The sequence below is a fragment of the Juglans regia genome, chromosome 2 (assembly GCF_001411555.2).
Source record: "Juglans regia cultivar Chandler chromosome 2, Walnut 2.0, whole genome shotgun sequence".
Lineage (NCBI taxonomy): Eukaryota > Viridiplantae > Streptophyta > Magnoliopsida > Fagales > Juglandaceae > Juglans > Juglans regia.
In genome coordinates this window covers 34094059-34112411 of record NC_049902.1, presented here as the reverse complement: position 1 = coordinate 34112411, position 18353 = coordinate 34094059, and the positions used below count along the sequence as shown (strand labels likewise).

The 18353-nt window shown below is 36.9% G+C and overlaps 2 protein-coding genes across 2 annotated transcripts; both read right to left on the bottom strand.

The window, feature by feature from the left end:
* Nucleotides 1-4468: 4468 nt before the first annotated feature.
* On the bottom strand, nucleotides 4469-4984 carry LOC109010495. Its single transcript, XM_018991354.1, has one exon. It carries the CDS (start codon nucleotides 4982-4984, stop codon nucleotides 4469-4471), a length of 516 nt encoding a protein of 171 aa, XP_018846899.1.
* Nucleotides 4985-14285: 9301 nt separating this feature from the next.
* Nucleotides 14286-17690, bottom strand: LOC109012878 (protein CUP-SHAPED COTYLEDON 2). The gene is made up of 3 exons (XM_018994753.2): nucleotides 16890-17690; nucleotides 16508-16791; nucleotides 14286-15234 (listed from the first exon to the last, which is right to left on the bottom strand). The coding sequence occupies exons 1-3, from the start codon at nucleotides 17068-17070 to the stop codon at nucleotides 14599-14601; spliced, it is 1101 nt and encodes a 366-aa protein (XP_018850298.1). The 5' UTR covers nucleotides 17071-17690; the 3' UTR covers nucleotides 14286-14598.
* Nucleotides 17691-18353: the final 663 nt, after the last annotated feature.

Genomic DNA, 18353 nt, shown 5'->3' with positions numbered 1-18353 from the left:
ATATATTTAGATGTTAAAATGAATTTTAGTACTTTTATGAAAAGTTGAAAAAAATTTTAGATCCCACGTATAAAGATGTGTTGAGTTGAAAAAAGTTATAGATTTCACGTGTAATAAGGTTTTGAGTTGAGATGAGTTTAGTAATTTGAGAGTTGAGTATTTGGATATTAGACTCAATTTAAAATTAGACTAAGTTCAGCTGAGTCTTACAACCAAACGCAACTTACAATATTTCATTCGGCAAATTTTTTAAGGAAAATATTACAACTATTCTATACTTATTTTATAATTTTATATGAAATGGAATATAATATTTTTTAACCAAAATATTATTGTTGGTGAAATAACACCATTATATTAATTGATCATGAGATATATTATAAAATAATTGTAAAAGAGTTTTAGTTATATTATTATATTTTTAGATAAAAATATATATTAATTTCAAACTTGGAAAATTAGAGAGTTTTGTTTTTTGAATAATTTCAAAATTGAATGACCTAAGTTGCTTAGTTGGTATAAGTTGGTATTTCATGGCCTTTGAGGTCAGGAGTTCGAGTTCGGACGTAAATTGAAACCATTTGTAATAGCAAAACCTGACGTTTGGGCTATGAGATGGGCTTTGGACTAGCTGAATATTTTGGGGGTGATGTGGAGACAAGCTCGTTCTCGAGGCAGTAGCTATGATTCAAACCGAACATTTTATAGTGGAAATGGGCTTCTATGGTCATGTCCAAAGAGAGTTGCTACGCTGGTCGCCCTGCTACGCTGGTCGCCCTCACCTTTCCTTTAACGAAGAAAAAAAAAATTGAATGACCTGAGTTTAATAAATATAATTATATAAGAGAGGTTTGAAATTTTTCATTTCTATATATTAAAAGTGGATTGATGAGAATTTCAAAATACAAAACAAAGATTACCACGTGCTCTTTCCATCTAGATAATACTTTGTCAAATAACAAGGTCATAATTCAAAATGAGAGAGTCAAATCCCAACAAATACTTCGAAAAAAAATTTACAGCAGTTATAAAAAGGGAAAAATAAAGAAATAGAGCAAATAAGCTTGTTCTATCTCATTGTCTATGCCCAAGAAAATGGTAGCCATGAAGGTGGTTTTGGAAACAATGAGAAAGAGAAAGAGACTGGTGTGAGTCATAGCACGCCAGGAATGATGCACTAAATGAGATTGGATTGAAATAGTCGTCAAAGTTTTTCATTCCCACTATCTTTGTTGAATGAGGAGTATGCATGCTATTGATGTTGTGTTTTACAACCTGAGCAACTTCACGCTGCTGAGCTCGATATGGATCCTATTGGCATAGAGAATGAAGGCTCCAATGCCTAAGTCAGTTATTGGAAGAGACTGGCAAAACAAGTGAAAGAGAGAATTATTTAATTAGAGAGAATGATGAGCTAAAGTGTGAAAGAGTCTAAACCCTCCCCTGGCTAAGGGATGAGGCATTTATACCTTGCCGGGACGATCCCCAAGGTGGAGGTAGTGGGTGTGTCACTTCGTACTAGGCTCGGATGTCCCTATCAACTCTCTGTTGTGCAACAAACTCATCAAACCTGATTGCGGCTGTCACTAACACCCCAAAAGGCACGTCGTGGCATGCCGAGCCCCTAGATGCATTAAATGCGACATGACTCCCTATCGTGGAGTGCCCGTTTCTGTCTCATTAAATGTGGCGTTGTTCCGGTCAGATACATCCATCCCCCTAACCTATCCAAATGCCAGGGTTCAAGGACAATGGGTGTTCGTGAATGTCCACCAGCAGTGGTGTCAAACAATCTTGTCTCCCGTCCTTTAGTCGGCATGCGTTGCCCGATTGCTTCCTGTAACATCCTCTTCTTCTAAACTTGGTCCGCCTGCTCATAGTCCCCATTCTCCTCACATGGTGGAAAAAAAATGAGTCAAAGACTCAGTAAGAACTCACCATAACGTAAACATAGTAGTTAAAAGGCTTTAATAAAAATTTTATATGATATCATGCTGATGTCGATGCTATGCATAACTGTCTTAACTTATCTGAATTAATTGACTAATCTGACTGGCTCATACACTTAACTATGTGTGCAAGGTTGTGCACCGACCCCACATCTCACTGCAGCAAAGGGAGCTACTGAGTAGTATTTTAACATATTATGGTAGACCACGCTTGAGTCCGTGGCTTGCACATCCACCCTAAATATTGAACTGAAAGGCCATTTGTTTAACTGATCTTATCTTATCTTATATTGCTCTTGAATTTAAGATAACTTACGTGTCTTATGCGATGTGAGATACATGACATTCGTATTAATATAAATAACTGTAAAATACTGAACTTGAACATGATGCGAAATATTAATATAATAATCTTATGCTATGATGACTGATATGTTTCTACAGATCGTAACATGCATGGTATATAAAAAGAATGGCTATAAAAGAACTGGCTTTAATAGTAATAGTCTATCTATAAGCTAGTTCTAATTTATGACCAAATTACTTATCTCGAAATAATGATACTGAATAATCTCCTCATATTTCGTTGCCTATAAAAAATACTATACGTCACTAAGAATTTTAGGAATTGTATTTTGACGCTCCATTTAATAATTGAACTCACACTATAATGAATAACAACTTTAATAACTATTTTGTTACGTCCAAAACAAATATTGTTATTATTATTATTATTATAAATTTAAATAATTATCTATTCTTTTAAATCATAAACCCGTAGCAATTTATATTAAAATCTATCAAAACAAATAGCGAAGAAAAATCATAAACTTAAACAATTTAAAATGTTTTGTTAAGCTTTAACCTATTATTATCTTATACTAAAATTAACAATAAAATACTTAAGTTTAAATTAAATCCAATCGAAAGCCCAAACTCACGTAAATAGAACAAGTTAAACCCGATTGTCATATGCCCTTTAAAGCCGAAAACAAAAAAGAATTCTGCAGACCAACACGTTGTCAGCCCGTCAGCCCATGAGGCTTCTAGAGATCTCAAACGTTAATTAAAAAATGTATTGTTTAAAGGGTAAATTTGTAAAATCAGTTTAAAACCATCCACCACTCTGTACATATGAATGGACATCTTTTCGTACACCTCTTATTTAATAGTATTACTACACAACCTCCACCACACTCCACACTCCATATTTTTTTAAATTTTTTAAATTTTTAATATTTTTTTAAAATTTTTTTTTGAGTTTATTCTTTTTAAGTTATTTCAAATTATTTATTCATTATTTATATAATAAATATTTAATAAAAAAATAATAAAAATTAAAAATAATATAGAGTATAAAGTGTTAGAAGGTTGTGAAGATTTTTTACTTATCTAATGACAGAAAAGAAAAAGCAACTATTAAAGAATAAGTTATACATAAATTGACTTTCTCTAAATATAAAAACAGTGTATAACTTTGATCATAAGAGATAAGTCCAAAATAAATGCAAGGATGGGATGGAATGGAATATTCTCGAAAAAGGAACAAGGATAAGCCTTCCACTAAGGATACTAACGAAAATTTAGCCATAAGAATAGTGTTTTGCACTTATAATTATGAGCTTCAGTCAAATAGATTTTTTTTTTTTTTTTTTTTTTCAAAGAAAACCGAGACAAAGAAAAGCTTGAAGGCTCACCGTATACAAAGTGACTTCGTGTGAGAGGAAGGCAGGCGATGAAACGACGGTTAGATAGAGATCTACCCATTCTAAAGACACCGTGGAGATAGAGATCTACCCATTCTAAAGACACCGTGGAGCAAAAATTAAGGTGAGCAAAATACTTATAGGTTAGATTGACAAAAAATAATAGAAGAAAGGAAAAGAAAATAACAAACCAATAAAGCTTACAACCAGAGAAAAAAGACGTCGAGCACAGACATAATATATTATTATTTTTTTATTTGAAGCACGATGGATGAGATCAAGAGAAATTTTGCTTGATGCAAAAGGATGGAAACAGAGGATGAAGAAGGTAGGGTATTTGCTGCACTACTAAAATTATGGAAAATATGAAATACAAATTGAAGAATTCGGTTCTTACTATGTAACGTCTGAAAATCGAAGAGATCGCCTGAGGAATGGAAACGGACACAACGGTTGAAAAATCTGAAGATTTTTAAAGAAATAAATTAAGAATTAAAATTAGTAATAATAATGGTATTAATAATATAAACATAAAAGTAAAATAATTTTAAATCCTTAACTTAAAAATATGACCGTTACAAATCTCCCAGCCTAAAAGAAACCTCGTCCTCGAGATGCAACATACCTCGTTAAAAATAAGAGAAATGATTCGTACAAACTTCAAATAAACAAGTCTCATACAAACTATTGTAAAAAAGTGGACCTCACTTTAAAAAAATGTAAAAAAAAACTATTATTTATTAGTGGGATCCATTGTTTTACAAAAGACTTATATGAGGCTTGTCTATTTGGGACTTGTATCTAGCATTACTCTTAAAATAAATAGGGATACTTTTCCTTCATATCTTCTTCGCGTTCCCATGTAGCTTCTCTCTCTGTGTGATGACTCCAATGTACTTTCACCATTTTGATAATTTTGTTGCGTAGGACTTGATCATTATGTGCCAATATTCTCGCTGAAAATTCTTCATAAGTAAAATCATCTCTAATATGAAGAGGCTCGTGCTCCAACACATGACAGGGGTCCGGGGCATACTTCCGAAGCATAGAGACATGGAACACATTATGAATAGCCGATAATTGAGGTTGAAGTGCCAAGTTGTACGCTGCAACTTCTATTCTTTCTAAAATTTCAAAAGAGCCTATATACCTCATAATCAATTTTTCCGTTTTACCAAATCTCATTATCCATTTCATTGGCGCAACTTTTAGTAGTACTTTGCTGTCTTCCTCAAATTCTAGTTCCTGTATTCGCTGATTCGCATATTTCTTCTGCCTCTCCTGTGCAATGGCAAGTTTCTTCCTTATAATTGAAATTTTCTCGCACATGTCCTGAATAATTTACTGTCTCATTATTCTGCGCTCTCCAACTTCATCCCAATAGAGAGGTGATCTACACTTACATCCGTAAAGAACTTCGTATGGCGCTACTTGAATACTATCCTGGTACCTGTTATTATAAGCAAACTCAATGAGGGTAAATATTGTATACAACTGCCCTTAAACTCCATAACACATGCCCTAAGCATATCCTCCAAAATTTGAATTGTCCTCTTCGATTGGCCATCTATCTGAGGATCAAAAGCAGTGCTATAAGTTAGCTGAGTTTCTAACTCCTTCTGTACATTTCTTTAGAATGCAGACGTGAAACGTGTATCTCTGTCAGAGACAATCTTGGATGGTACCCCATGTAGTCTGACAATCTCTTTCACATACAACTCTGCCAATCTATCAGTGGAGTATGTCTTTTGAATGAGAATAAAGTAAGCTGATTTTGACAGTCGATTGACAATCACCAAAGCTGCATCTTAACCTCCTGGTGCCCTAGAAAACCCTGATACAAAATCCATTCCTATCTCATCCCACGTCCAAATTGGCATAGGAAGTGGCTGAAGTATACCTGATGGCCTTTGATGTTATGCCTTAACTTGTTGACACGTTAAACATTGTGCTACATAATTTATCACTTCTTGTTTCATACCATTCCACCAAAAGTGTTATTTCAAATCCCGATACATCTTAGTACTACCTAGGCGAATCGTGTACAGTGAACGATGGGTTTCTCTCAAAATCAAATCCTTAATCTCTCTGTCATTAAGTACACATAATCTTCATCTAAACCTCAGGGTGCCGTCATCTGATATTGAATAGTCAGGTCTCTTACCTTCTGATACCTCCACCTTTAACTTCATTAATTCTGTATCACCAACTTGAGCGACCTTGATCCGATCTATCAATGTTGAACCTAAGGTCAAACTACTTAATTTAGCTTAGGCATCCCTAATCATCTCAATATCTGCTCGCTTCATATCCAACAATATGTGCTTTTGGGATGTATATATCGTAGCCAATGTACCAGAAGACGATTTCCAACTGAGTGCATATGCTACAACATTTGCCTTACCCGTATGATAATTAATATTGCAATCATAGTCCTTCAGGAGTTCCAACCATCTGCGTTGTCTCATGTTCAACTCTTTCTGTGGGAATAAATGTTTCAGACTCTTATGATCAGTATAAATCTCACACTTTTCACCATAAAGATAATGTCTCCATATTTTCAAAGTAAAAACCATTGCTGCAAGTTCCAAATCATGGGTCGAGTAACTCTGCCCATAATTTTTCAGTTGTCGAGAGGCATATGCAATGACTTCCCGTGTTGCATTAAAACACAACTCAATCCCTTAAGTGAATCATCACTATATATGACAAATCCTCCATCTCCTGAGGGAACAGTAAGTACTGGAGTAGTCACTAGTATTTTCTTCAATTCTTGAAAGCTCTTCTCACACTCATTTGTCCATAAAAACTTCTCGTTTTTCCTTGTCAACTTTGTCATCGGTGCTGCAATACTTGAAAACCCTTCTACAAATCTTTTGTAGTCATCGGCAATACCTAAGAAACTTCGTACCTCATTTACATTACTAGGCTTAGCCCATTTCACCACTACTTCAATCTTTGCTGAATCCACTGAAATTCCTTTTCTTGACACCACATGTCTTAGGAATGCGATCTCTTGTAACTAAAATTCACACTTCTTGAATTCCGTATACAATTTTTTCTCTCTCAATACCGCAAGGGCCATCCTCAAGTGAATAAGGATATCGTCAACAAAACAACCACAAACTGATCCAAATAGTCCTTAAATACTCTATTCATAAGGTCTATGAAAGCGGCAGGGACATTAGTTAAACCAAAAGGCATAACAAGAAATTCATAATGCTCATATCGTGTCCGAAAAGTTGTCTTCTGGACATCTGTCTCTTTAACTCTCATTTGATGATATCCAGATCTCAAGTCTATCTTGAAAAAGACCTGTGCTCCTTGTAGTTGATCAAATAGATCATCAATTTGAGGTAAGGTGTATCTGTTCTTAATAGTCACCTTATTTAGTTCTCTATAGTCAATACACAATTGCATAGACCTGTCATTCTTTTTCACAAAAAGTACTAGAGCACCCTATGGGGAATCACTGGGTCGTATGAAACCCTTCTCCAATAGTTCCTGTAACTCATCCTTGAGTTCCTTTAATTCAATTGGAGCCATTCGATAAGGTGCTTTAGATATTGGTGCGGTCCCTGGAATGAGGTCTATTGAGAACTCAACTTCTCTATCCAGGAGTAGTCTCGAAATATCATCTGAAAATATATCTCTGAACTTTCTAACCACCTCTATATCTTCCAATCTAAGTCCATCCGTTGGTGGTGAAACCAGACTCGCCAAAAATTATGTGCAACCTTGTCTCAACAATTGCACAGCCTGCATTCCCGAGATAACACGTGATGGAGAACTTTCTCATGGTGCTAGGAAACTGAACATTTCCCCATTTTTGGATTTAAAAGCCACCCTCTTATTGAAGCAATCTGCACACGCACAATTCTGGGATAACCAGTCCATTCCTAGAATTACATCAAATCCAGACATGTTAAATATAACTAAATCGGCAGGAAGAATCCTCCATTGAATCTCCACTGGACAACCCACTAGAACAAAAGTGCAATTGATATGTTCTCCCGAAGGCATAATAACAGACATACTAGTCTCTAATAGTTCATGCAACTTTTCAGACAACGATATATAATAATTCGAAATAAAAGAGTGTGTGGCACCAGAATCAAATAGAACATATGCATAACGAGAAAACAACATCAATGTACCTATATGAATAGCATAATGACTCAGAACTATTAGGATCATCTAGAATATGCATAATATTTTGTATACGTCTAAGCTTAGAACAAGGAAATGTACCTGTGACTACATCATTTGAAGCCACAACGTCATCAGGGATGAGGGAATATACATGTGTTGTAGCCGTCATCTTCTGTCCTCCACTATTTCCTAGTTCTCCAGATTTCTTCATAGGGCAGTCACGAGCTAAATGGTTCGGCTTCCCGCACTGAAACACACGTTCTGACCATATAAGTATTTTTCCATATGCTTATTCCCACATGTTGAACATGTAAGATAAGTCTGTCCTCATATCTATAGCCCTAGACGACTATCACGGTGAGGCCTTTTATTCCGGTTTGGTGCAGATTGGAGCGGTTGTGACTGTTGCTGGCGCTTCTTCTGATTACTATATTCGATACTCTACAGGATATCTACTTCAACAATAATGGCTCGATTCACCAGCTCAGAAAAAGTTCGAATCTTGAGGGCACGTACTCGATCTCTAATTCTCCAGTCCAGACCATGTTCAAATTTCTCAGCTTTCTTTTTCTCATCTGGAATCAGATAACTAGCGTAACGAGACAGCTCCATGAATTTGGTGGCATATTGATCAACCGTCATCATTCCTTGTGTGAGGTCCATAAACTGACATGCTCTAGACTCTCATGAAAACTGTGGAAAGAAACGATCTAGGAATACCTCCTTAAAGTGCTCCCAAGTAATAGGGACTCCTTCCCCTAGTTCATTTTGTAAAAGTGCCCGAGTTGACTTCCACCAGTTGTTAGCTAGGTATGTTAGGTTGTATGTTGCATAAATCACCTTTTGATCATCTGTGCAGAACAACGCTTCAAAAATCTGCTCCAAACATTCAATCCAAATATTTGCATCCATAGCATTTAACCTGCCATCGAAGGTTAGGGGGTGCCGACGAGAAAATTGCTCCAAAGTACAGCCAACTTGTGGTGCCCTAGGTGCGGCATACTGACCAGTGACCATCGATTGGAAAAACTGAGTCGCTGTTGCGACCAAAGCATATGGATTTTCATTCTGACCAGATCCATAAGTGTTCCTAATGCCAACCATGTTCTGATGCAAAATAAAATTATATTAATAATTAACAATCAACAACAACTTCCTAGTGTCATCTATTAAGAGCTATAAACACTTTATGCTATCTTAGAATATCTTAATAACTCTCGAGCGGGCTAGGAGCCTACTAGGTGATCTTATTCTTTCCAAGAGTCTGCGAAATCTCTCAAACCTGACTCTGATAACATTTTGTAACATCTTGTTCCCTAGGATTTGGAATGTCACGTACATTCGTAACTAAAGCAACGTAAGAGACTTGCATAATTTTAAAAAAATATTGTTCATTCCAAAAGAAAACTTAACTCCATTTAAATAAAAAATATAGTCATATCCAAGTTTCCAAACCAACTAAATTAAAAGAAATCATAAATATAGTCTAAGGTTCATTAGTCTGCTCATTCTAAACTTGGCTCGTCTGCTCGTAGTCCCCATTCTCCTCACCTGGTGGTAAAAAAATGAGATAAATATAAAATGAGTCGAAAACTCAGTAAGAACTCACCACAACATAAACATAATAGTTAAAAGGCTTTAATAAAATTTTCATGTCATATCATGTTGATGCTATGTATGATTGTCTTAACTTATCTGAATTAACTAACTAATATGACTGGCCCACACACTTAACCCTGTGTGCAAAATTGTGTACCGGCCCCACATCCTGCTGCATCTAAGGGAGCCGCTGAGTAGTATTCTGACATACTACGGTGGACCACACTTGAGTCCGTGATTTATACATCCACCCTAAATACTGCGATGAAAGACAATCTGTTTAATTGATCTTATCTTATTTTATCTTGCTATTGAATTTAAGATAATTTACGTGTCTTATGCGATGTGAGATGCATGACATTCGTATTAATATAAATAACTGTAAAATGCTGAACATGATGCGAAATATTAATATAATCATATGCTATGATGACTGATATGCTTCTACAGATCGTAAGATGTAGGGGTGCAATTTTCCGGACCGATAGTTATCGGTCAGGTCCAGCCTACTTTTTTTTTTAAATAATTAATAAAAAATTTTTATTTAAAAAATTAAATTAAATTAAGTGACTTATTAATGTGGATTATGTAACAAACTCAATAAAAAAATATTTTATCTAGTCAATGATAATAAATTAGATGAAAATTTTAATTTATATAATTACTATATAATTAACTAATTGATATTATATATTAGTTAATTCATAGAATATTAACAAGTATTAATAACATATTTAAAATTTTATATTGTTAATAGTGATAGGTTAGATGAAAATATATATAAAAGATTGTTAATTTATAAAATATTAACAAGTATTAATAACATATTTAAAATTTTATATTGTTAATTGTATAATTATTATATATAAAATATTTTTTTATTTTTATTTTTCATTCAGTCCGATCCGGAAAAATTATGGACCTCGTTCGGTCCTCTAAAGCTTTTCGGTCCTAGCTTTTGGAGTGTTTGGATCATGTGTTCCTGATCTCGACCTTACTTGAGAGTTTGAGAGTCATAATTACATGCTTGCAAGTGCAGATGAAGATCAGACATTATCTCTGTTCAGCATGGAGTGAGGACCATTTTCACCATCAGGTTAAGTCCAAAAACTTGCACCGATGAGGCACACCCGCGTGCTGTGCCATAGCCATGCACTAACTGGACCCTTCCCAATTAGTCTCTATGTACATAGATACATACCTCAAACCCGAAAAGCAGCAGAATGATGGGAACAGCTGGTCATGTGGTAAGACCACTGGGCATGTTAATCATGACATGCCGGCCACTTTATTCTTTAAACCTTGATGTACCAATATCATGTAATTTGACTATCTCCTCCTCGCAATCATTGACGACCTCTACCAGCAGATGCTTCATTCCCACTTTGCAAAATCGAAATATGAATGCATGTATCCTCATTATCTGTTTGTCTCTCGAATGTTTGGATATGTCTAAAGTGCGTGTCCCTAATATAGAATCACTGGTCGTTGTCAGTGATTGTATATTTATGATATTCTTGAGCTACGAGTCGACCTGTATTAATGTAGACTATATAGAAATAGATGGGTGGCAGCAATCCAATTATGATTATATATTATAAACGTACACTCCCATTCTCTGAACTTTGAAGAACGCTTAATTACAGGAGGTACTCAACAGTTAAGCCAAGCCTGAGGCCATGAACACAGGCGCCACAGCATCAGCATGCATGCCAGCGCCTCCTAATTAATTTCTTCGATACTCTTTGTAGGTCTCGTTTGTGATGTAAACATAATGTTGCAGCATGGACCATTTATAGTTAAATGGTCCATTTTTTGGGTTTTTCTTGTTCATCAGTTAAAGTCATAATAATTATGGGATGAATTGATTAGATCATTAATTTGTCAACTGTTATATTCGATATATACCAATCAGAGTCGCTAGCTAGCAAGGCATTTTCATTCACAAATCTACCGAAAATTCAGAAAATTATCAGAGATATGCAAGGCTTAATTTCTAGATGATTGAGTATTACAAAAAACACGTACGACTGGTCATGAACATACTTTATTAAGCACAAATATCCGAGTGCGTGCTTTTTCTAGTTTTTCTTTTCTCGTCCACCCTCTGTACTAGGGGCACAAGATGGTACAACATTGTGACAATGATATATATATATATATATATATATATATAATGCATTCATTAATAATGGACATTACAATTTTAACTTGAAATATACATAATAAGCCAATTGTAACATTAATAGCTCTCTAGTACACAATTATGACTGACATAATTTAGTCCATGCTGCAAACATCTACAAACCACCATCTGAGAGATAGCACAATTATGTCTAAGACAAAATTTACAAATCCCATATTCTGTCCAAGACGGAATAGAGGACACACTCTATAGACAAAAAGTACAAGAGACACACTCTATGGATAAAAGTCCAAGAGACTGTGTTTTTTTATTTTTATTTTTCTAAAACAAACGATATAACAGAAATTAAAGATATATGAGAAAACCGAATTACATCTTAGAAAGACATAGAATCGCATTTTCAACCTTGGAGGAAAAAGACAAACAAAGTGATTGTGATGGCGTGTGAGAGCCACGCACCACCTTGGAAGTAAGACAGTCAGTCAGGTCTGAAGTAATCGGTGGCACTTGACCTAGAAAAGTCAATTATGGCGGCATAAGAGCACCTTTCGCGGTAGCGCATAGATTTCATGCGCCCACCTTGGACCGCACGTGTGCGTCACGCGCAGCGCCGTTCGTCAAAATTCTTCGTCCGTCTAAAAGATCGGCCTCTTGGGAAACATGCAGTAGGGCGCGTGGTGGTTGCCAGACGTCGGAGAGCAGCATATTAGCCTTCCGTTATACTTAGTCCTGAAAAAACAACCAAAAAACAAAAAAGGAAAGAAAGAAAAAAGAAAATTAGAGAAGAAATGGAGGAGGACGGATGAAGGAGGGAGGTAGGGTGGGCAGCGGGGCCCAACCCTCGCTACCCCGCCCCGCTTCCGCTCTGCCCCCTCGCATGGCCGAGCGGGCAACCCCGCTCCACCCATGCGGGGGTGGGGCCTCCCGCCCCGCATCTAAGGCTCCTAGCGGGGGCGGGTGATGAGGAGGGCCCAACCCCACCCTCATTTATATATATATATATATATTATATACATATATATAAACATAAATATATTTTTATATTTTACAAATTGTGTATATATAAATATATATTATAATTTGTTAGACTTGTTCACATAATATGTATTGGCAAATTTAAAAACTACATACTTTAAAAATTAATACACTATAATTTATACAAAATATATACTAGCAAATTTAAAAATTACATAATTTTTAAATTATAATCATATTTACAAAATTTAAATTTATAAGTTAGATATAAAAATATATTTTTAATTACTTTTACATTTATAAATAAGTATTTTTTTGCACTTATGCATCCGTCCCGCCTCTTTTCATTTATACAAAGTTTTTTTTTAAATGAAAATAGTCATATTTTTTTTAACACATGCGGGTGAAAACCCTACCCCCACCCCATGCGGGGCGGGATGTGGGAAAGAGGTGCCCCCGCCCCGTAGGGGGCAGATAGCACCCCTAGAGGGAGGAAATAACTCTTCTTTAAGCATGTTTTGATTTAGTAGTGATTTCTAAAAAGAAAGAGGAGTCTCCCTCTAAAGCTAGGGCCGGCTCGAAGTGTCGACCATGATATTTTCTTGGAGCAAGCTGGTAGGCCATGTTCTTGCATTATGCATATAGACTGGTCAATCGCCTACTTTCCTTCGTGTGTTACGCTCACACCAAACCTGTCCCATTCCAAGAGCCACGTACGTTACAGTACTCCTCTCAGAAGCTGGTCTTTTTGCGCCTGCAAAATCCATGTGGGGGAAGTGAACTCCGCTGCGGCCCTGATCTGTGAATCTAACTTCAACCAACCTATTAAATGCCGTTGAAAAAATGTATGGTAGTTGGGTTAAGGGATAAAAATCCACCAAGAGCCAGCGGCTACACATCAGAACGATAATGACCCTAACATTCCAACATCTTCCTTCTTCACTAATATTATAGCATACAGAAGAAGAAACATAAACTATGATTCACAATAAATGGGCCGATCCGGACCATTACTTTTTATTTTCTTTATTATCTTTAAAATTCTTCTTGTTACCATTATACATATATAGAGACCTTTGGAACTATCCAATAAACGGATTACTCTGATACTTCAACTACATCCACAAGTAGACTAGCCGTTAGCAGGGGGGGTGTGTCTGCTGTTGATGACTGGATCAAAGTGCTCATTAAGGCTTCTTCCCACATCGGTGAACACCGTACAAAAGAGGCCGTACATAATCGTTCGGATTAATACCATTATATATAGTATTATACTACACCAAATGAAAAGGAATTCCATGCACAAATCAAGACTTGGACCGTTCATGATCTCGAAGTACTCATCTAGATTTTCGCAAAGGGGCCGGTAAGATCTTTGAATTATTTTAAAATATTATGTACATTACTTATTTCACGTAAACTTATACTTTCTTCCCATGTAGTTGAGGTCGAGCAGTCCATTTGCAACTTTCGTGCATGTATCATTTGGTTCAAAAGCCGCCCAACATGAGTTCAATGTACGTTATATGTTTCCAAAACAACAAGAACCTAAGCATGCATCCCTAGCTAGACGCCCTAATCAACGCCACAACAGTATTTGAAAGCTCTATCACATCCAGCTAGCTTTCAACGACATGCATGAGAAGCAAGAAGCTTCCGACCAATAAGCGAAGGATCGGTACTTATAATTCACTACAATTACACCAAATAAAAGCTTGCCAAGTCATCATAGAACTACAAAAAGACTGCAAATGTAAGTTCATCAGAAAAGCAACCTCAAAATAATTAACCACTACATACACATAGGTTCTGGTTCATAACTTAGCGTGCACAAACAATAACTTTCTGGGCAGTGAATGACGATCACCGTATTAGCCGTGGATATTGCCCGAGTCTTTGGAACAGACTCGATACAGACATTTCACCATTAGACCGACAGGCTAACCGGCACAACCACTCAGAGTTTAAAGGAAAATGCTTACCGAAATTTAAAACCCTAATAATAGTACTACGTAGAACATAAGCGTCGTTATCAAATTGTTCAGGCCGAAGAAACGTAACCCGAAGCTTTTTAGTAGGTCCACATGCAGTCAAGCTCAGTGGTACCCATTCCCATTCTACCGCCATCAGGCCCACGATCGCTACTGTCGACCTTTCGGTCCTCCTGCATTGGCCATGTACCAGCTGAGCTGCAGAGACCAAGCTCGGCTGGGCCACTATGGAGCGGCAACGCCGAGCCCGGAGACAAGAAGAAAGGAACTTGAAGATTCTCCTGCAACGACCTCAGGCTTGGGAACGCCGATAACCCGACATTTCTTGGGAATAGGGCGAAATGGTCGACTGACGCAATCGAAGGCCGCGGTAGAACGAGGTCAGAGCTGGGATTGAAGTTGGTGGCAGCAGCGGAGGCAGTTGCCGCGCCGATGGTGGAGAAACAGGACACGTGCTCCCTGGAAATTGAGCTATCGTACGGGCAGCCTTCACGGTCGTTAAGGGTGGCAGTGGAAGCGGCGGTGGAAGATGGGTAGGGAGAGGAATCAAGGAGCGGGGGGAGGGAGAACGAGGAGGGTGAGCTGGGTTCTGGATACAGATTTATAGCAGAGCTGTGGCGGGACTTCCTAGATCCAACACAACCGCCGCCGCTGGTGGAGGCTGCGCCGACGCCGGGTCCGCTCTTCTGGAACACCCGGGATATGACCCACTCATCCTATATGAATAAAATTAATTCAGTAAATGGCATACAGCGAAAAATAAACACGAAAATTAATTTTAATGCACGAATCGAACCAAAAAGCACGAGTTGGGAGTGCGATTATATAATTAAAAAAATTCCAAGTGTTACAAATGGCTTTCATAAGAGTGTACGCAAACGTTAAACCCAATGTCTATTAGGCAGATCGGCTTATTACTTGCTTCTATCTATTTATATTCTATTTACATTTTTATTATTTTTTTAAATATTTATTTTAACATCTTTAATCATTAAAAAAATTAAAAATATATATTATCACTTTATTAACCATAAGAAAAATATAAAGAAAATAAAAAATAGAAGATAAGCTATCATTATCCTTTCAAATTTTGCTAGCACCCATGCATGCACCCGTCATTACAAGTGTTACAGCGTAACCGGATAAATTGCATGGACCATCATTTCGAAAGGTCAGACCTTATATACAATCACATACGACCGAGGATGGCAAACCAATGCTTTCCAAACATGAGTGACCCAAACGAGTTTAGGATGCAATGCCATCCACCAGTCATCCACCGATTGATGGAAGGAGAGAGAGAGAGATCTGACTATCTGAGAGAAGGCGGGCAGGTTTTGTAACTTGCAAAGGGCTTCCTGGAAGTAGGTGATCATAAATGAATGCTTTACTAATGAAGTACAACCAGACAGAACATGCAGCGTACAAAACTTGCATATGCATTAAAAATTGTCTGAAGAGGCCGAAGAATGTACTAGTTTTCTAAATGCGAAGTGTTATGATTCGAAGTTTCGAACATCAATGTCTGAGCAAAGCTTTAAACATTTTCTGCAACGGAAATGATGCCATTAATCTCGCTTTCCAATATGCTGAAATTAGAGAAGAAGACAGTACTCGGTGACATGTATATGTGATAGGACCAGCATTACTCCATTAACTTGAGACCTAATGTGCCCGAGTACCACCATACAGCTTCTAAATTAAGCATGAGCAACATTAGGTCTCAATAGCACAACCAAACATACTGAGTACAGAACATGAGCAACATCTACCAATAGCACAACCAGATTAAAGAGCTAACCTCACCAAACATAACTGCAAGAACGCTGGTCATAGATACAATGCAATAGCTTATAAAGCCTATGATCAACTACTTCAACTCCAGTACGTTACCGCTAGGACTGTTTTCGACACCTTTGCGCTAGAAAGTGCAAATCAGTCTTAACACCGAGAGAGAGAGAGAGAGAGAGAGAGAGAGAGAGAGAGAACCTTAGAGCTCCTGGAGAGGTAATGGTAAGCAAATTTGCCTTCAAGCCGGTACTCGTGCATGACCCAGTTGCTCTTCTCTCCCTTTGGAGCTCTTCCTCTGTAGAACACCAACGTCTTCTTCATTCCCACAAGAGAACCAGTTTTGGAGCTGTAAATTTCCCTATCTTTCCCAGTAGCCTTCCAGTACCCAGCCTCAGTAGCCCTGTTTGTTCTGAGTCCAGTTGGGTACTTGCGGTCGCGAAGGCTGAAGAAGTACCACTCTTTCTCTCCCATCTTTGCTTTCTCTGACAAAAATAAAAGATTTGAGATTTTTACAAACTTGTCAAACTCAGGAGTCTTGTTTGTGAGTTGAATTGAGCTGGTTATGAGAAGAAAAAATTACCAGGTAGCTCCCATGGTTCACACTTGTTGAGGTCAACTTCAGTAATGGCTCTGCCGGTGAAATTACTGTCTAAGACTTTCTTAAGAAGGTAGTATGTGATCAGTTCTTCATCAGTTGGGTGAAAACGAAATCCAGGAGGCAAGTCGGCGTGACCGTTATCAATATTGCAATAGGACTCCATGGAAAGAAAGTTAAAAGTAACAAACGAAAGAAGCTTAAAGAGCAAAAAAACCCAAAGAGTTTGATGAGCTTTGCGAGGGTTATAAAGAACCCAGCAGGCGAGAATATTGCTTCCGAATCTTCAATAATCGGTGAAAATCAAATGAGAGGACGACGGTGGTTTATGAACTCAAAAGGCGAAATCAAATGGGAGGAGAAGTTGGGTTAGGTTTGGTTGAGAGTCGAGACACAGATTGTTATATGGGCTTTTCACAGATATATTTGATGAATCGGATGGCAGAGGGGAAAAGGCGAAATAATAAGGTATGGTATGGCTGCAAAAAAATTGTCTGATTTCTCTGCCCTGTCCTCTTCTGTTCCTCTCGCCACTCTCTCTCTGCTACTCTGACAAGGCCCTTATCATATCCGCATAGCTGGAGAGGGGTAGAGAGAGAAAGGGAGTGATGTATGTGTCTGAGAGAGTGGGCTTGGAGTTCTGCTTTGAGTATGCGTGCGTGCGTGAGAAAATGTGCCAGGTATTCCTCTGTCAGTGAAGAAAATGGAGGGAAGGGAACAAAAAGTAGTTTAATGAGAGAGGAGAGAGGACCTCTTGTGAGAGAAAGAGAGAGAGGGAAGATAAAAATAAAGAAAGAAAGAAAGAAAGAGACTTTCACCATGTATATATATCAATAAAGCTGTTTCATATCTCCTCTGTCAGCACAGTACATGTATTAAATAATCAAATAGACACAGCCAAGCCATTCTTATCACACGCCATCTTATTTCTCCTCCCCAGTCTTGCTTTTGGTACTTCTCTCTCCTCGATACTGTTTCTCTCTGAGATACACTGATTATCGTCTCTGTTTTCGGGCATTTGTCCATTTGTTTGGATACTGGCGTCCAGGAGACGAAGTTCGAAGAGCATAAAGAGTTGCTGCAACCAATCAGATTATATGATTTCATATTTTTGTTTTTTTTTATTGTTTTACTATTCATCATTTCTATATATTTTTATCAATTTTTTTTAAAAAAAAATTTATTTTATTTTTCAGAAATTTATTAAATAATAAATAATAAATAATTTTTTTTTTAATCACTGCTCCAATTCTTACTTTTGCCAGCAAGTTATAGCATTTACGTTAATTACGTTAAATCTATTATTTTAAATAAATATAAGTTACAGTAAATTTATTTTTTTTAAATATAAAAATAACTATTACAAATTTAAAAGTATTTTTTAAAATTATTATATTATAGATTTAAAATTTTTATTTATATAAGATTTTATCATCTATATACATATGA

Coding starts and splice junctions, on each gene's coding strand:
- LOC109012878 (XM_018994753.2), bottom strand. CDS start 17,070: ATGGAGTCCTATTGCAATATTGATAACGGTCACGCCGACTTGCCTCCT. Junction 16,792..16,889: donor TGAACCATGGGAGCTACCTG/GTAATTTTTTCT, acceptor TATTTTTGTCAG/AGAAAGCAAAGATGGGAGAG. Junction 15,235..16,507: donor ACCTCTCCAGGAGCTCTAAG/GTTCTCTCTCTC, acceptor TTATTCATATAG/GATGAGTGGGTCATATCCCG.
- LOC109010495 (XM_018991354.1), bottom strand. CDS start 4,984: ATGTGCGAGAAAATTTCAATTATAAGGAAGAAACTTGCCATTGCACAG.